At 52.3% G+C, this 14,431-nt stretch overlaps 1 protein-coding gene across 12 annotated transcripts in view; it reads left to right on the top strand.

Annotated features, from left to right (window-relative positions):
- Positions 1 to 14,431, top strand: part of TRRAP (transformation/transcription domain associated protein) — a 90,882-nt gene that overhangs the window by 40,333 nt on the left and 36,118 nt on the right. For 7 of the 12 annotated variants that reach the window (XM_086373947.1, XM_086373953.1, XM_086373951.1 and 4 more), the window contains exons 32-44: positions 2,185 to 2,238; positions 4,010 to 4,129; positions 4,364 to 4,483; positions 4,842 to 5,006; positions 5,101 to 5,282; positions 5,444 to 5,642; positions 6,076 to 6,204; positions 8,980 to 9,246; positions 10,399 to 10,605; positions 11,815 to 11,973; positions 12,071 to 12,205; positions 12,467 to 12,577; positions 13,416 to 13,562. In XM_086373947.1, coding sequence (XP_086230073.1) covers positions 2,185 to 2,238; positions 4,010 to 4,129; positions 4,364 to 4,483; positions 4,842 to 5,006; positions 5,101 to 5,282; positions 5,444 to 5,642; positions 6,076 to 6,204; positions 8,980 to 9,246; positions 10,399 to 10,605; positions 11,815 to 11,973; positions 12,071 to 12,205; positions 12,467 to 12,577; positions 13,416 to 13,562 — 1,995 coding nt within the window. The remainder of the gene's footprint in view (positions 1 to 2,184; positions 2,239 to 4,009; positions 4,130 to 4,363; positions 4,484 to 4,841; positions 5,007 to 5,100; positions 5,283 to 5,443; positions 5,643 to 6,075; positions 6,205 to 8,979; positions 9,247 to 10,398; positions 10,606 to 11,814; positions 11,974 to 12,070; positions 12,206 to 12,466; positions 12,578 to 13,415; positions 13,563 to 14,431) is intronic. The other 5 variants (XM_086373952.1, XM_086373955.1, XM_086373958.1 and 2 more) reach the window with 1 other exon arrangement.

Consider the following 14,431-nt stretch of genomic DNA (forward strand, 5'->3'; position numbering starts at 1 on the left):
AACGTTCCTTTTTGTGTTTCTTTAAAAAAATCTCCCTTTTGTTCACTTTAACACGATGTTTTTGTTAATGAGAATCCTGGGAAGCTTGACATGTTAGTATTTCACTTTTACTAGCTTTTCTTTAAAGTGAATAAAGCGTGCTTTCTGGACGGTTCTTGGCAGCTGTCGTTTGCACGGGGGTGCAGTGCTCAGCTGCTGTTCCCACTGCTTTCCGCCCTCATTGCCTCATAAGCTGAGCAGAGGTCTTAGGCCTTCACCACGCCCCGAGGACAACGTGATGAAGCATCACGTGAGTCCTGGCACGCGTGTTCTCGAGGTCTGAATCCCCCACCCCCGTTGTTTGCCCAAAGGCCAGATGGCCCGTACATCAAAACATAATTTTTTACAATTTCGAGGGAAAACCACTTTAGTTAAATCTGTAGGCTACAGTCCATGGGGTCTCGAAGAGTCAGACATGACTGAGCGACTTCACTTTCACTTTAAATCTTTTAAAGGCTCCGACGTGGGTCGCTAAATGAATGCTTCTTGCTGATTTGACTCTAATCTTATTCACAGATGTTAATACTCTTTTAAAATATCTTTTAAGTTGATGTCTGTCCTCTCGGTGGGCTGTGTTTCCACAAGCTCCTGTTCTGCCCCGTGGAACTGCAGCAGTACCCCGATGAGGGGTTCCCGAGCTCTGCAGAGGCATCATTAACGTGGTGTTCCATGCTCCTGTGCCTATTTGTTGGATGCTCTGTTTCATCCCAGCTTGCATTTTCTTTATTTTGGCTTTATTATGCTTTGTGTTAACCATTCTGTGTCAAGATGTTCTTTTTCTGTGAGTCTTGTTTCCTGCTGCTTCTAAACAGCCAACAAGCAAAACTGAACCAGGATTTTAAACTTTCTTTAGAAGTGTCAAACCATCCATAACCTCTTTGAAGGTTTGTTATTTATGTATATAGGTGAAAAAAACCCAGAAAATCCTCATGGGGGAATCGCGGAGTGTGTTTGAAAAAGCTGAGCTCTTGGGAGTAGGCACGAGTGCCTCTATACAGATGAGAGCTGTGTTTTTGCTCTAAATTTTATATTTGCTTTTACAGTTAGCTGTTAATTCTCTGAAACTTACAGCCAATTTTACAATAAACATTTAAGCCCTAGCAGGTAGATGAACGACTTACATTATATCAAAAAGATCCCACAAAGTTTCAGTGAAGCTTACATGCTATGGGGGCCAGTTGCACAAGGGCTGGGGCCATGGATACTGGGAGTTGGCTAAGCTCCTGCTAAAGCCTGTTGCTCAGCAGTGAGCACGTCCCCGAGAGCATCTCACTGCTGAGGGAGTCACGGCTCTGCACTCGGGGGCCACGGTGTTTTGGGTCCAAGGCAGAGCGGCTGTGGTTTCTGGTGTGAGCCCAGAGCGAAGCTTCCTTTCTGCTCTTGAACCCTGATGGTTTTCAGTGGGTGCTCCACAGATTGAGGAGCAGTTTATTTGGTTGGATTTCCAAATAACATTGCCCAGCTGAGAAACTGTAACTGACGATGTGCTGAAAGTTGAATAAAAATAGTCATTCCCCATGACATCTTCACCCCTGATGATCCGAGCTTTGCATTATCACCACATTAGGGAGGTTTGCCTGTTTGGCGTTGAACTTACGGGGGAGAACTCGTGACCACCTGTTACACACACATACCCAGGCACACAGCTTCACTTCACAAGGTAACCCAGATGTCCATCCAGTGGGTGGTGTCATGGCCTGTGGGTTCTTCTGAGTGTGCAGGCCTGAAACATGCCTGATTGATAGGGATTAAGCCCCAGCTTCAGCGGGGCAAGTTTTTTTTTAAATGTCTTAGCCCTCACGTAAAATCTTGAATGACTGATTCTAAACAAAACAGTTTTTTAAAATGTATTTGCATACAGCAAAGTCTTACAGCTTCTCCCCCGGACAAGAATTCCAAAACTCTTTGTTTGTTAAATTTAGGGAAGAGCGCACTCCCCGTGACAGCATCGGAAGAGCTGTTTTGACATCTGAAGGGTGGACGGTGTATGTTTTGCTGTTGCGCATCTGTTAACTGTCGTGTGCTTTCTTGACAATTGTCTTCACTGTCTTGTTTTCCCCAACAACCCTGACTGTTTTGAGTGTGCGGGAAGTTCTGTGTAAATAACATGAATAGAAAAAAGATGATTTTCCTCCCCATCCTCAGGAGAGCATTTCAGAGTGCGGGAGATGCTCCTTGTCTCCATTCTGTCAGTTTGAGGTGAGAACAACCTATTAACAGTCAGTTTGTGACTTGCACTGTGAAGAACAGTTTATATTTCCTTTTCTGTTCTGTTGTGTTTACCTTTGCGTTGCCTTTTTTCATGCTGTAATTTTTGTTTTGGTTCAGCCTGCCGTGGAAGGGGTAGAGGTGAGAACCAGTGGAGGTGCAGGAGGGGTTGTCGTCGTCCTTGGTTTTGCCGTGACTCGTGGTTCTGTGGTGGACGGAGTGTGTCGTGCCTGAGTGCAGTGAGCGTACTTGTCTGTCTGTGGCGGGCCTGTATCGGTCCCACCGTTGCCGTGAACTGTCCGGGGGCCACGCATGTTTCCTGTTAGGACCTTTTTAAGCCGGTTTCTAAGTTCTTTTGTTTCCTACACGCTAGAATCGCCACATCTCAATTTTTCTGATTCCCTCGGGTTTTTGCTCTCATACCGTTTGTATGAACTCACACATCTAACAGCCTCTTGAGAGGAGACACCGCAAAGAATGCAGGAGGCCTGCCAGAAATCGGGAGGCGTTCTCGTCCTTCTTGCACACGTCTGACTGAGCAGCTGCCTCCATGGCCCTGCCCGCGCCCATCCCCCGTGTGTGTCTGCCGCGCACAGCGCCCTCGGGTGGGCCCAGCGCTATGGCCTGGGACCGGGGCGCAGCTCCGCGCTGGCCTCTTCTGTAAAGTGGGGGTGGTAACGCCTGTCGTTCCTGCCGCCCCTCCCGGTGGTGACGCGAAGACCAGCAGTGGTTCTGTGACAGGGCTTTGAAAACCTACACCTTGGAGACGAAAGTGCCATTTTTAGAAGGTTATTCGAACTTGAGAATCGAACTAACTTATTCTGCCCCCAAACTCAGAAACACTGGAGACAGGCACTCCAGGGGAGGCCGGGGGTGACAGTGAGCTGATGCTTCTCGTTTCTGACCCCTCTCACGTTTGGCCTCTCGGCTTGAAGAGGCGTTCTGAGCGCTCTCTCCACTGCCGCCGGGACCCGGTGCCCCTGACTGGCGCTTACCATCCCCATTTTACCGCAGTGGGGCCTGGGTGCCTGGCGCCCCCCCACCCACAAGGGACATCAGGGCATCTTCCGCCCCCGTGGCCCGAATCGCGGACCCAAAACTGTGGGAACAGACGCCGAGAACGCAAAGTCGGGTGACGGGGCTTGGTCGCCGAGCAGCCCACTTTGCACGTGATTCCGGGGAGCAGTCTGTCAGCTTTGTTTTCAGGCCTGCTTGGCAAATTCTCAGTCCCACAGCCGGTCATTTATTTCCGCTGATAGTTAATTTCCGGGGTAAAGACCCGCTGATAGTTAATTTCCGGGGTAAAGACTTCCCGTATGTTTTGAGGACTTTGTGGCTGAGTTTTAAGGGCAGAAGAAGTCTGTGCCCTCAGAACTTGCTGCACTGGGGAGACCCCATGCGGTCACGGCACGTGGGGGCCTCTAATGTTCAGGCCACGGGCACGAGCCCCTGCCCCCGAGGGGGCTCACCTCGGCGGCCCGAGAGGTCACTCCCAGCACTGGTCAGCGTGCGTGCAAGCGGACGTGGCACCATCACCAGGTGTGCGGTCCCCTCCCTCCGCTGGCAGAGCCCAGGGCAGGTCGTTTCCTCCGGCCACAGCTGGAAGCTGAGGTTGGCAAGTTGTGGCTTTCTACGTGTTAACTCTGCTTCTGTTGGCGAGCCTTGCGAACGTAGTAGAGCCTAGCAGGGTCTGTATGAGGTTGATGCCTTTGGCTGGTGCGATTAATTGGCCTGTTTTCTAATTTCTGACTTTCTCCATTAGGAGATGAAAATCTGCTCTGCCATCATAAACCTTTTTCATCTGATCCCAGCTGCGCCCCAGACTCTGGTCAAGCCTTTGCTAGAGGTCGTGATGAAAACCGAACGGGCCATGTTGATCGAGGTAAAGGCCAGGCTCAGGCTCATTCGGTTCTTCCTGCGTCTTTGACGGGGAATGTTTTGTGTCATGCTTCAGCTGGGTTCATCTAGCAGAGGAAGGTGTGGGGTGTTCATGTTGGCTTGTGGCGCGTGCAGTCCACTCATGAGGGGAGAAGGCGCACACGGAGCCGTGGGCAGTCGCTGGACCGGAGAGACCTCAGAGCCCCAGACAGTGCAGGTTTCACCGCGTGTCTTCCAGGCTGGCAGTCCCTTCAGAGAACCTCTGATCAAGTTCCTGACGCGCCACCCCTCGCAGACAGTGGAGCTGTTCATGATGGAGGCGACGCTGAACGACCCCCAGTGGAGCCGGATGTTCATGGTGGGAGCCGGGCTGGGACTGGGGTGCTGCTCTACAGTCTGAAATTTGTAGTTGACTGTTGAGGTTTTATTTTTCTCTGATATAACTTGAGCATTAGAAACATCGTGTCCTGCTGAGAAAAGCTCAGGTCCAGGAATCCTCCTTTGGAGGACTTTGATCGTAATGGATAAATGAGCTGCTCTAATTATGAAAACCAAGTGTCTAAAAAGTACTTTCTAAAGAGAGTGCTTTTGTAGTCTTTTTTTCTTTTTTTATTCTACCTCAGATTTAGGAAGAACCTTAGAGTTCATATCATCTAAAATATAAAATAGTTTGTGGGCTTTGATTAGCTTAAAACAGCTATTTGTTTTGTTTGCAGAGTTTCTTAAAACACAAAGATGCCAAACCTCTTCGAGACGTGCTGGCGGCCAACCCCAACCGGTTCATCACGCTGCTGCTGCCCGGTGGCACCCAGACCGCAGTGCGCCCCGGCTCGCCGAGCACCAGCACGCTGCGGCTGGACCTGCAGTTCCAGGCCGTCAAGGTAGCGCGGCTCCCCACCACGGCCGGTGCCCTGAACGTGCCGTCGGGATGCAGGGAGAGCCCCGCCGGCGTCCTCACCGTCTCCTCTTTGGCAGATCATCAGTATCATCGTTAAAAACGAGGATTCCTGGCTGGCCAGTCAGCACTCCCTGGTGAGCCAGCTGAGGCGTGTGTGGGTCAGTGAAACCTTCCAAGAAAGACACCGAAAGGAGAACATGGCGGCCACCAACTGGAAGGAGCCCAAGCTGCTGGCCTACTGTCTGCTGAATTACTGCAAGTGGGTGCATCTGGGCTCCGGTGCCTGTGGGCTCTTCTGAGGCGTGGGTCACGGGGTCCCTGTGTGTAGGCATGGCCTGTAGAGCATGGGCTGTGGCTCTGAGCAGCTGGAGGGTAGGTCGGATGTCCCGGCAGTTACGGCCCTCTCATTTGAACACGCAGGAAGAATTACGGAGATATCGAGCTGCTGTTCCAGCTGCTCCGGGCCTTCACTGGTCGCTTCCTCTGCAACATGACCTTCCTAAAGGAGTACATGGAGGAGGAGATTCCCCAAAACTACAGCATCGCCCAGAAACGGGCCCTGTTTTTTCGCTTTGTGGACTTCAATGACCCCAACTTCGGAGATGAGCTGAAAGCCAAGGTAGGTCCCTCTGTTGCTGCAGGAGAATCCACGATGCTTGAGCTCGTTTTCCCGGGAGCCAGGGCACTCTGTCCATGGTCTGCTGTCTTTCCTGGCATTGGAAGAGCAGTCTGGGCTGTTTAGGAAGGAAGTTTCATTGTTGAGAAACGTGAGGCAGGTCCAGCTGTGAACCAATGCTGACGAGTGGTGTGTTAGTTCCTTTGCTTTTATAAAACAACTTGTTTGAGGTGAGAAGAGTGAACGGGTCTGCTCTTTTCCTCAAGTTGTTACCCTGCCTTTACAGTTGCCACTGGAAGGAAAGACAAAATTGCTAGCTGCACCCCTGACTGAGTTCTGCCCGGATGCTGCAGCATGACCGAGCTGGTTCTGCCTAGTGAGAGAGAGAGAGCCTGGCTTTGTTTTTCTTCTCCTTCATTTTAAAATTTTTTTGTAGGTTCTGCAGCATATCTTGAATCCTGCTTTCTTATACAGCTTTGAGAAGGGGGAAGGAGAGCAGCTCCTAGGACCTCCCAATCCAGAAGGCGATAACCCCGAGAGCATCACCAGTGTGTTCATTACCAAGGTGACGTCACGAAGCATGCATAGCATGGGAGATGTGTGTGTGTGTGATGGGTTCAATGCAATAAAGTGACGTCACGAACCACGCAGAGCGTGGGAGATGTGTATGTGTGTGTGTGTGTGATGGGTTCATTGCAATAAAGTGACATCACAAACCACGTAGAGCGTGGGAGGTGTGTGTGTGTGTGTGCGAGATGGGTTCATTGCAGTAAAGTGACATCATGAACCACGCACAGTGTGGGAGATGTGTGTGTGTGATGGATTCATCGAAATAAGGTTATTTCCCTGCGGCTTTTATTTTTCATGATTGCATTCATTCTTACTAGTGAACTTACTAAGGCAGCTTCACTGTGGAATCACTTAATTTTTCCAGATTAATAGATTTCAGCGGGAAGCAGAATATATCACGTTGAAAATTCACATGTCGTGGTTGTTTTGCAGAAATTCCTGTTGCTGGTCAGTAGTGTTTTCATGATCTATTTACAAAAGAATCTACTAAAAGCCAGTGAGGACGTGAGACTGGACCAGTTACCACTGTGACCCTTTGCTGCCACATTCATGAAATGCTGCGGCAGTGGGATGTCTGAAATTAACTTGGGTCTTGGTTCGTGCACAATGGTGTTTGCAGGTTGCACAAGTGAGGCTTTAGGAATCGTGTTCTCCTGAGAACTTCCTATGGTGCTCTGTGGTCGGGCTGGTGCACTTCACCAGCGGATGCTGAGTTTGCCTTGAGGTGGTTGGGCCGAGTGTTCATGCACGGCTGCTGGTCGAATGCTGTGACCGTGGGGCTTCACTCATCATGGGCCTTCATTCCTTGCGCGGCCCATGAATTACTACCCTTGGGAAGAAGAGAGTAGGTTCCACACCCCCTGGCCTGGGGTCCAGGTAGAGGGGAGGCTGTTCACAGGACACGTGGCCAGGCTTTCCATAGTCTGCTGCTTAAGACAGGCGTCCTTCTGCAGTTTTGACCCTAGCTCCATCCTCCTGGGGGAGTGAGAGCTAAGTCCAAGCAATTGTTTTGGTCCACATACTGATGTGTGCCCTGTGCTGGGCAGCTGTGGGCACATGGAGACCCAGACTCGGGCCCTGCCATGGGCTGCCCTCTGTGGGCTGCATCCTGGAGTCGGGTGCTGTCAACTCGGCACCAGTGAGGGGTCAGGAGTTCAAGTGTCGATGAGGATCAATGGTGCAGGGCAGGCTGGCGCCCCCAGGGAAGGGCCTCTGTGAAGCCGCAGATCCAAGGGAGGGAGTTGGGGACTAAAGGGCCCCCTGATGACAACACAGCTGTTGTGGAAGGCTTCCGTCACAGGTCTTCTGAGAGGCAGAAGGTTGTGAGGGTTCTTACTGGATTGTGTGGTCGGTCTGTGTGACTCCACAGAGGCAGGTAGCATTTTCCTCTGTGTGCATTTTTCTTATATCCGTGAAACACATGTAGAAATTTGTCAGACCCTTGATTGTATGGAAAAGTGTAACTTTTTTTTTTTAAGAATAGAGAATTGGGGAGTAGGTAATATTTTCTAATAATACTAAAAAACGAGTTAGTAATTAATGATTGACTAGGAAAAAAAATAACTCAGTTTCTTGGAAATTGAGAAACTCGGTCGTGAATCCCCTTGTGTGGGAGGGCTCGGACCCCCCTGCCCCCTATGTTCCAGCGTCTACGTCTGCTCCCTCTTCAACACTGAAATAAATTTGGCAAGTTTGTAATCTGTCCATAATAAAGGAAAATTGATGTAACGTCATTGAGTTTATCCCCGTAAGGCTTAACGCTATGTGTGTAAGAGGGTACGTGTGTTATGAGTGAGTGTGTATGCGTGTGTGTGGAGGAGTAGATTGCCAACTGACCCTTGAGGAGGTACGGAGGTAGCAGAATGTTATGTGTATAGAGGGTATGTGGGTGGGTGTGTGTGAGTGTGAGTGTGCGTGTGAAGCCATAGACTTGTCGAGTGACCCTTGGGAGGTTTGTGTACAGTGTGCGTGTGCGCGCGCGCGTGTGTGTGTAGACTTGTCGAGTGACCCTGGGATGTTCAGAGGTACAGAGTGGTATGTGTATAGAGGGTATGTGCACGTGAGTGTGTGTGTAAAAGCGTAGGCTTGTCAAGTGACCCTTGGCAGGTTTGTGTATGGAGTGTGTGTATGTGTGCACGTGTGAAGGCATAGACTTGTGGAGTGCTCCTGGGAGGTACAGAGGTAGCAGAATGTTACGTGTATAGAGAGTGTGTGTGCACGTATGAGTGTGTTTGTGTATGAAAGCGTAGACTTGTGGCACGCCCCTGGGAGGTATGTGTCTAGAGTGTGTGTGTGTGTGTGTGTGCGCGCGCGTGCGTGCGTGCCTGCGCAAAGGCATAGGCTTGTGAGTGCTCCTGGGAGGTGTGTGTCTAGAATGTGTGTGTGTGTGTGTGAAGGCATAGACTCATGAGTGCCCTGCGAGGTATGTGTATAGTGTGTGGGTGCATGCGTGTGTGAAGGCATAGGCTTATGAGTGCCCCTGGGAGGTGTGTGTCTAGAGTGTGTGTGCCTATGTGAAGGTGCAGACTTGTGAGTACTCCTGGGAGGTGTGTGTCTACAGCGTGTGTGTGTGTGCGAAGGCGCAGACTCGTGCGTGCCCCTGGGAGGTGTGTGTCTAGAGTGTGTGTGTGTGCGTGTGTGCGAAGGTGCAGACTCGTGCATGCCCCTGGGAAGTGTGTGTCTAGAGCGTGTGTGCATGTGTAGACTCGTGCGTGCCCTGCATGGCAGGCGTAGCAGAGCCAGCAGCGCCCCCTTGCGCCCGTGCCCTCAGGTCTTGGAGCCCGAGAAGCAGGCGGACATGCTGGACTCGCTGCGCATCTACCTGCTGCAGTTCGCCACGCTGCTGGTGGAGCACGCGCCCCACCACATCCACGACAACAACAAGAACCGCAACAGCAAGCTGCGCCGCCTCATGACCTTCGCGTGGCCCTGCCTGCTGTCCAAGGCCTGCGTGGACCCCGCCTGCAAGTATAGCGGGCACCTGCTGCTGGCCCACATCATCGCCAAGTTTGCCATCCACAAGAAGATCGTCCTGCAGGTACCGGCAGGGCCCAGTCCCCCTCGGCACGCACAGCCTCCTCCTGGCTCACCGTCTTCCCCGGTGCATTTACAGATGTCCCTTTTGCCGTCGTTTTGGGATGGTGAATCCTCCCCCATGATTTGTTCCCGCCCTTCCTCCCACTCCTGCTCTGTCTGCTCCTTCCTCTCAGCCTTGCTTTTGAAACAATACGGTTCTGCTTCGACCACCTCCTGCTCCTCTGTCTGTTGCTGAAGGTGTGTCCGTCCAGGGCCCCAGCCCACTCATTAGCTGCGGACAGACAGCGGGTACTCAGGGGTCCTCGTCTCCTGACCCTGTCCGGGTGGACCATCTCAAGCACGTTCCGGGTGTTGCTCAGTGGGTTTGGGCCTTGATGCCACGCAGCCTGGGTTTCTCCTGCTTATGAGTTCCATAACTCTGACCGAGCTCATCCCTGTCTGTGTCAGAGTTCGCTGTGATCCTGTGCTTGAGCACCTAGCCTGTCTGTCCCACTGAGCCACTGGTCAGGGGTGGCGCTCATCCTGTCCTGAGCCACCCTTGATTGTTTGCTCTGACCACACCCTCCTGGGAACTTCCATGGGCCAGAGACCCGCCAGGGGTGTCTGTGACACCCTGTAGTTCTCCCAGGCACCCGGGTTCAGCAGGTCCTATTGTTTCCAGCCTGTCCATGACCTGTGTCCCTCGAAACTCCGTGCTGGTCACGCTGGGAAAACTGGGGCTCGCTTTGTGTGCATGTGTGTGTTTCAGTCGTGTCCAACTCTTTGCAACCCCATGAACTGTAACCCGCCAGGCTCCTGCCTATGGGGGTTTCCCAAGCAAGAATACTGGAGTGGGTTGCCATTCCCTTCTCCAGGGGATTTTCCCGACTCAGGGATCGAACCCGGGTCTCCCACATTGCAGGCAGATTCTTTACCATCTGAGCCTAGTCCAGCACAGGCACACACTAGGTGCTCAGAAAACATTAGCGCAGACATTTTCACAGATCAAAACTTTATGAAAGACAAAGTCACTGCTATGTGCTATCCTAATAAGAGCCTCAAGGAATTGTTTAAAGGTTGTTTTTACAGAAATAACACCTTGTTTCTGAGTGACTACTTCCATCTCGCTTGTTAAAGCCTCCATGCTTATGTGACAATCTCCGTCCTGTCTCAGGTGTTCCACAGTCTCCTCAAGGCGCACGCGATGGAAGCGCGCGCCATTGTCAGGCAGGCGATGGCCATCCTGACCCCGGCGGTGCCGGCCCGGATGGAGGACGGGCACCAGATGCTGACCCACTGGACGAGGAAGATCATCGTGGAGGAGGGCCACACGGTCCCGCAGCTGGTCCACATACTGCACCTGATCGTGCAGCACTTCAAGGTAGGGTGTGTGTGGCTGGGCGCGGGGGCCTCAGAGCAGAACCTGGTACGCTCTCATGCATTTGCTTTGAAGTTTCCCTCGTCTTTCATTTTTCTGCAATAATGAGGTTGTCCTCATCTTTCCCTGGGCTTCCCTGGTGGCTCAGAGGATAAAGCCTCTGCCTGCAATGCAGGAGACCCGGGTTCGATCCCTGGGTTGGGAAGATCCCCTGGAGAAGGAAATGGCAACCCACTCCAGTATTCTTGCCTGGAGAATCCCATGGACAGAGGAGCCTGGCGGGCTACAGTCCACGGGGTCGCATAAGAGTCGGACACGACTGAGCGAGACACTCCCCACTCCTCATCTTTCAGAGAAGGTATTTCTCTTCTCTAGATTAGCATGAGTATGTGTGTGGCCTTACAACATGGGAAGTGCTGTAGTTCAGTGGATGTATCCTAGGTATACGCTTCTTTTTAAGACAACATTTTTCTTGTAAGTACACTTGGTCTTTGAACAACAAGGGTTTGTGCTGTGTGGATCCACTCGTATGCAGATGTTTTTCAATAAACACGTACTGTAATATCACATGATCTGCGGTTAGTTGAATCCGTGGATACGGAGGACTGACTAAACTCTACAGTCGCGTTTTTGACTTGGTGAAGGGTGGGCACCCCGACCCCTGTGTTGTTCAAGGGTCAGCTGTACTCAGTTACCTGTGAATACAGGCGAGTTGTTACTTTAAGGTGGGAAGTAGTGTCATTAATTCTTGAAGAGGTCACTGGCATCTCCTCTTCTATAACCAGATCACCTCCTTCTTGTATTTATTTATATGTATATTATTTTTTATAGATTTTTGGGTGGAGGAGAAAGGACTGAATTGAAAATTTGTTCTTTCACAGTCAGCTCTTTAGAATTAGGAATTTGCCTCTTGGCGTGGCCAGCTTTTATAACACTGTCTGAAGTTTAATACGTGTGACTAGACTTGCCTACCTAACAAATTCATTATTTCAGCATTTTTTAAAGATGGTCCTTAAAAGCTAAAACACGCTTTTATATTGGAACTCAGTGAATGAAGGGGGAGTGATACTCATAAAAGGTGTTGAGAGATTTCTTAGCTTAAGTTAGGGTTCAGAATTCTTGGGCAAAGGTTGGGTCGCGTGCTGAGGCCGAGGCAGGTGCGTGCATGTGCCCGCGTGCTGGTGGCCCTGGCATGACCACCCGCGTCCGCAGGTGTACTACCCGGTGCGGCATCACCTCGTGCAGCACATGGTGAGCGCCATGCAGCGGCTGGGCTTCACGCCCAGCGTCACCATCGAGCAGCGGCGGCTGGCCGTGGACCTGTCCGAGGTCGTCATCAAGTGGGAGCTGCAGCGGATCAAGGACCAGCAGGTAGGGCGGCAGCCCCTCCCGCCGGCCCCGGCTGCGTTCCCTACAGCCCTCCCCGGAGAGCAGTCGGCAAAGTCAAGCGTGGGTGCGTCTTTTTAAGCCTGATTCAGACATGGACCCGAACTCAAGTGGAGAAGGGGTCACCTCCGTCTCGTCTTCCATCAAGAGAGGTCTGTCGGTGGACTCTGCGCAGGAGGTGAAGCGCTTCAGGACGGCCACGGGCGCCATCAGCACGGTGAGAGCGTGGGCCCGGGCCGCAGGCGGTTCATTCATCCAGGAACTCGGAATGCGGGCCGGGTGCCACGCCACACCCCACGAGGCCCGTGCCCCCGCCCCCTGGACCTGGTTCCCTTTCGGGGGTGGCCCAGGCCCCGCCCTTCCTCCGTGGCGGCTGTGCTTGTGCGTGTGTCGGGGGTGCCCTGGTGCCCAGCACGGGCAGCCCTGGGGCGGGCCGAGGCCAGGCCGCGCTCCTGAGCCCGCTGTCCCGCATCTGCAGGTGTTTGGGCGGAGCCAGTCTCTGCCGGGCGCCGACTCGCTGCTCGCCAAGCCCATTGACAAGCAGCACACGGACACCGTGGTGAACTTCCTCATCCGAGTGGCCTGTCAGGTGTGCATCCCCGCGTCCCCGTTAGGGTCCTTCCGCACGAGGGCTGCCTGTAGACTGAGTGCATTCAGCCGTCTGACCGTTCGGTCAGAAAAGAAACAGACAAACCAGGTCTGGGAGCTTGTCTTCAGTAGCTTGTCCCTTTCTTACCAGATCTTGTTTGGTGACATGCTGATGTTCCTGAAACCCGACTGTGTTTTATAATAGGATTTTTTATAACTGTTTTTCATCAGTGATGAAATAGTGGCATATCTTAGAATTAACAGCATGTTGGTGACATTCAGTGACCCTGGGTTGGACTACTTGACTTTCAGGTGACCTGTGTCATGAGGGTGTTGGGCTGATCCATCCCACACAAGTAGTGGACAGCGTTCAGTGGTTCAGTGCCTCGTAACTGGCATTCGTTTACCATTCACATCAGTAACATATTTTCACGCCATTGTTGGCGATCAGTTTCTGAAACTTTGCGTTTTAAATTTCAAACAAACCCTTGTAAGTGAGATTTCCCTCACAAAGGAGTTTTATAGCTATTAAGAAGTAGTGCGTGCTATTTTACAACACTATTGAGGATCTCTAAGTGCTGGAAACAAGCTACCCGACTATCAGCCGATACTTCCCTGAGTGCCACAGCGTGCTGGGCACAGCCTGGGAGGCCCAGCCAGGGGTACCTCGGGGAGGCCCTGATGCCGCCCCTTCTGTTGCACAGAAGAGTGCGGGTCACCGCTGACCCGCTGTGAGGGGGCAGGGTCCTGGCGGAGGCCAGCAAGGGTGGGCCAGGGCAGGCGAGCACGGTGGGCCCTGTGTGCAGGGTAACTCGGGCCTGACCTGCGTGAACTTCCAGGTTAACGACAACACCAGTGCGGCGGGCTCTCCTGGGGAGGTGCTGTCCCGCCGGTGTGTGACCCTCCTGAAGACGGCCTTGCGCCCGGACATGTGGGCCAAGTCGGAGCTCAAGCTGCAGTGGTTCGACAAGCTGCTGATGAGTGTGGTAGGTGCGCGGGTCCTCGGGACGGGTGGGCCCCGAGCCGCCCCCCTCCGCCAGTCGGGGCTCCTCCCACTGCTCTTCTGGTCGCTGGGAGAGGAGAGAGCGCCGTGCTTACCCCTCCACCCAGGTAGAGCTAGGAGTCTCGGAAGCAGAGTAGTGCCCTTGCTTTTCATGGACTCACTGCTTAAACCGACTTACTGGCTAGCCCGGGATAAACACGTTTGACTTAGTCAACAGTCTTTAAAATGAAGTTGAGTTTTTGAACACAGATTGAATAATAAACATGGCACCGAATAGCCAGGTGTTAAGAGAGAGCCCCAAGTGCAGGTCTTCTGATGGCTTTTTGGGTGTTCTTCGTCCTATGATTGTCCGGAGGTTACAGAAGCTGCTCTCTTGCTTTATGCATCTCGTTACCAGGACACAGTTGTGTGTCTAGGTCTCTGGTGAAACCTGAAAGCTTTCAGTTTGAAGATTTTAAAACCTGCAGTAAATGTCTGTTACTTTGTGCTGCAAAGATGAGTGTTGCTGTTCAAGTGTACTGAATGGTCCCACAGGTTTCCTGTGTTACAGGAGCTCCAGAGCGGTAGGCCTGCTGGGTCCGCAGTGCGTGCTTTGAGTCTAGCCTTAGGCTTCACTGGTAGATATCTCAGATTTCTTTCCTCTGTTTCTCTTGGAAAGGGAATTATTTTCCTATGAGAATTAGTCACCGTTGACTCCAGCTTAGCCCCTTCACGGGCTTACATTCTCCAAGAGTAGTGGGTGTGCTCACGTGGACGTCTGCCTTTTCCCCAGGGTCCACCTCAGAGTAGCATCCATGCAGGGCACGTGTGTGCGTGTGTGTGTGTGTGTGTGTGAGCCACAGACACGAGGGT

This window comes from Bos grunniens, chromosome 25, assembly GCF_055505025.1.
Source record: "Bos grunniens cultivar Pamir isolate PY7600 chromosome 25, Bosgru_T2T1.0, whole genome shotgun sequence".
Taxonomy (NCBI): domain Eukaryota; kingdom Metazoa; phylum Chordata; class Mammalia; order Artiodactyla; family Bovidae; genus Bos; species Bos grunniens.